Source organism: Sinocyclocheilus rhinocerous, unplaced genomic scaffold, assembly GCF_001515625.1.
Source record: "Sinocyclocheilus rhinocerous isolate Xijiao unplaced genomic scaffold, SAMN03320098_v1.1 scaffold576, whole genome shotgun sequence".
Taxonomy (NCBI): domain Eukaryota; kingdom Metazoa; phylum Chordata; class Actinopteri; order Cypriniformes; family Cyprinidae; genus Sinocyclocheilus; species Sinocyclocheilus rhinocerous.
In genome coordinates this window covers 2,753,787-2,758,156 of record NW_015662167.1, presented here as the reverse complement: position 1 = coordinate 2,758,156, position 4,370 = coordinate 2,753,787, and the positions used below count along the sequence as shown (strand labels likewise).

Below are 4,370 nucleotides of genomic sequence, written 5' to 3'. Positions count from 1 at the left end.
TCGTTAGGTATCAATGTGTGCTCGGCAAGATCGTTTTGTGCTTGAGCGCCACCAAGTCGTGTTTTACTGTAACTTCAGCAGCTCCAGGCACGTGAACAAAAGCGCCAATCTCATTGGTCGGCCAGTTTTTAACGCGGCGCGTCAAACCAAAAAAACGAGCCCGAGGCGTTTTATTCAAAATGGCGCTTTTACGCCTGCCGTTTTGCACGCCGGTGTGCACAATCACATTGGCGCCCTTTGTTTAGTCACGAGGTGATAATCGTCTTGGTGTGCACAGGTCTTAAGACTGATGATACACGGCAACTTTTGGAGCAATTTTGCTGGGCAACTTTTTTGAGCAATGTTGCTTTGGGCACTTTCCCATTGAGAATGGGTAACACATTTCTATCTGGATATTTTAGATTGGTCGTGGACCCTGTGTCTCACCTGGTTGCCCGTTGACGGTAACATTTCCCAAAGTTGCCCGGCAACATTGCTAAAAAAGTTGCCCCATGTATCATCAGCCTAAGAGTTTGTTCTGCAAAGACCCTGGCCGAAGTCATGTTTTAAAGGATTAGTTCACTTCCAGCATAAAAATTCCGTGTTGATTTACTCACCCCCATGTCATCCAAGATGTTCATGTCTTTCCTTCATTAGTCGAAAAGAAATTAAGATTTTTGAGGAAAACATTCAAGGTCTAAATTGCAGGTTCAATGCTGTTTCAAAGGGCTCTACTGATCCCAGCCAAGGAATAAGGGTATTATCTAGCGAAACAATCGGTCATTTTCTAAGAAAAATACAAATTTATATACTTTTTAACCACAAATGCTCGTCTTGCACTTGCTCTGCGATGCGCGTCTGTGATATTAAGCACATTAAGTAATCACGCTGTAAAGGTCACACGCGGTTACTTCTTTGCCTGTGTACTCTGGTTCAGAAAGGTAGGGTGGGGCGTAAAACTCCATCTCATTTTCGCCTCCAACTTCTAAATCGTCCAGTATAGTTGTTTTACTTTTTTTTGTAAAGGGCATTTGACTTTCTTTGCACGTTAGCTTTGTAAACACTGGGCATACGTCACGCATGACCTTTCCAACGTGACAACGTAATGCGTGAGGTCGAGGGGGGTGAGTAAATTATCAGGAATTTTTTTTCTGGAAGTGAATGAATCCTTTTAAAGTCAAACATCTAAAACGTAACTTAAGACATTAACAGACTCTCTTAAAGTGCTAGTTCAACCCAAAATATCACATAATTGCAAAATTGTTTGACTTACTTTCTGCTGTGGAACATAAAAGATGATAATTTGAAAAATGTTGTTCTTTCCATAAAATCAAAGTCAGTGGGGTCCAATGTAGCACTGACCTTAATTTGTAAACTTCATTGACTTTTATGCAAAAAAATTTAACAAAATGAAATATTCTTCAAAATAGCTTCTCTGTTCCACAGAAAAAAAGTCAGTATAACACATTTGGGTAACTGCTACAAAGCAAAACAAAAAATATAGAGCATAAAACAATAATAACACAATATTAAACATCAAGAAAACATCAACATCATAAAACAGAAGAAATAAAGTCATTGGAATGACAGGGTAAGTAAATATGACAGAATTTTCATTTTTGTGCATTTTTAATTTCAGCACTGAAAAAAACCCTAATTTGATAAATAAAACTTCAGCCTGTAACTGATCCCACAACATTTGTGCTGAATGATACCTCAAATTGTACAGATTGAAGGTTGAGGTGTGTTGTTACTTTTCTAAATGATCAGATTTGTGATAAAACAAGCAACTTACATTGAAAGAGCCATATAGACACTTAGGGGGAGGCTCTTTTGATTTAGATCAATAAGGACAACCAACCTGAAACACCCTCACTTGATTGTCTTGTTCCACAGATTAACTAAATATGTTGTACAGCACGACATACAGAGCATAGGTCAAATTGGAGTAATACGGTGATACTGTCTCCTAAAACGACCACATCATAGTCAACGTAGGTGTTTTTGGACCTACTGACTGCTAGGTGCTGTTAAATCTCTGATATAGCTGCGAATCTCAGGAGGGTTGATGGTGAGCAGTGGGAGTTCCCACCAATCAGAGTCCATGCTGACACTGGCCAGACGTGTGTGTTTGAACTACTGCCTAATCAAAGCAATCTGCCTCCATTCCCTTTTCTTAGCAGAAACCATGCTCTGTAAGGAGCCAGCGTCAATACAGATGGCACAAGGATGCTGTAGTGAATGTATTTATGCTCAGTGCAGATGTACAGAGCCAGTACAGAAGGTGTGCATGTGCATCTGTATGGTTTCCAGTTTCATAATTTTGCAATCAAAGTTTATTTCTTGATCAAATCTGAAAGATAATTTATTTCTTGCATTAAGGGGCAGTTCATCCAAACATAACAATTTTGTTATCAGTAACTCATCCTTATGTTGTTCCAGACTTTGTTTAATCAGATACTTTAATGAAATCGGAGAGGTTTCTGCCCTCCCATTGGAAGTCAAGGTAACCAAAACTTGGAAGCTCCAGAAAGGTAATAAAGGTGTCTTAAAAAATCCATATAAATCGAATGGTTTAATCCAAGTCTTATGAAGAGATACGGTCACTGTATATAACTGATGAACAAATTTAATTTAGGCTCTTATTAACATCTAAAAAATAATCAACACATATAGAGCACATCACATATGGTAAACATGTGCGTGAACCAATGAGTTTTGTTCTAATGTGTAACACACACACAAACTTCTGTGTTAACCATAAGTGACATGCTCTATGTATATGTGCATAAAAGCCTAAATTAAATCTGTTCATAAAGCTATCATTTTTCTTCACAAGACTGGGATTAAACCACTAGATTAATATGGATTGATTTTATGCTAATCATGCTAAATCATGCTAAAAACATGCTAGCACCATGCTAATCGTGTTAAAACATGCTAGCAACATGCTAATTATTCTAGAAATATGCTAACAACATACTAACCATGCTAAAACATGCTAGTAACATGTTAACAACATGCTAATCAGGTTATCAACATGCTAACAACATGATTATCATGCTAAAAATATTAACATGTTAATCATGCTAAAAACATGTTAACATGCTAATCATGCTAGAAACATGCTAGAAACATGCTAATCATGCTAGCAACATGCTTTTTTGTGAACTTTACTCATCTAGTTGTTCTTGGATTGAAAGGGTCTTAAATGATAACAGAATTTGCTTTTTTTTGGGGTGAACTTTCATTTTAAGTGTTATAAAACTTCTGATTAGTGTGGTAAGGTTGGACAAGGTCCAGCAACGCTAGTAGGTTCACTGTTGGAGCCCACATGTGTTCTGCATGATAAATGTGATTGGGAAGAAAATCAGCAGGCCATACTTACATGTCTGACACTCTCCTGTAGTTGTCTGGACATGCAAATGACAAGCAACGGAAGCCTCCTTGGATGTTGAAGCAGATCTGGGAAGCAGAGCAATTGTGCGATCCAATGGCACATTCGTCAATATCTGAGAACAAAAGGGAAGACAACAGCTTAATAGATGATTATATAACCATTCGATCGAAAACTGAGACATCTGAGACTGCTTAAAACTTTCATTTCATTATTCCTTTCCTAAGTATTCTTTTTAGTTCTCACTTCTTACATAAAAAAAAGAGTAAATGGAAATTCAATAGTGAATCAAAATTAAACTATTAGACTTTTGTGAGGCTTTATTACATAAATAAATATCTAAATGGCAGCGCATGTTAAATTTTATCCGGTCCCAGTCAATGCTAGCAGGGTTGTCAGGGGCGACTGATGTCTGCGGTGACTAACCGCCAGGCTTCATTCTGGTAGGAGTCAATTTTGGCCCCTCCAGAAGTAATTAATTATGCATCTCATTTTACAAAAGCAAAGTCCTCGTTACAGCTCGCCGGCTCCAATCCGCAGACTAATTCGTTTGGTGCAGGCTAGCACTAACCTCCGGGAGCATGTACAGACTCTTCTTCACCTCTCATTGACTTTCCTATCTTGAAAGCCTGAGGGAGTTTCATCAATTTCGTGATCTTTCAGAGAGTGATGGAGGACACTGAGCAGCGCTGTGCTGAACCTGAGGTTAGCTCCTCGCAACACAATGTGCCAATTAGAGAAATTAAGGCTCTGAATTGAGTTTGTAGCATTTGGCTTTAGAAAGGTGTTGGATAGAATATTAACCACAGTTTAAAGGAACTGTTCACCCAAAAATTCTGTTATCTTCATCTTTGTGTCTTCCAAATCTGAATGCGTTTCTTTCTTTTGCAAAACACAAAAGAGATATTCAGCAGAATGGTCAATCTGCTTTTTGAGAATAGAGACCAGGGACATCAATTGGGGATAATATAATATAATATAATATAATATAATA

General features: G+C 38.0%; 1 protein-coding gene across 1 annotated transcript in view; it reads right to left on the bottom strand.

The window, feature by feature from the left end:
* LOC107727849 (fibulin-2-like) overlaps positions 1-4,370 on the bottom strand; it is an 82,238-nt gene that overhangs the window by 20,119 nt on the left and 57,749 nt on the right. The window contains 1 exon segment of the mRNA XM_016537867.1: positions 3,368-3,491. Coding sequence (XP_016393353.1) covers positions 3,368-3,491 — 124 coding nt within the window.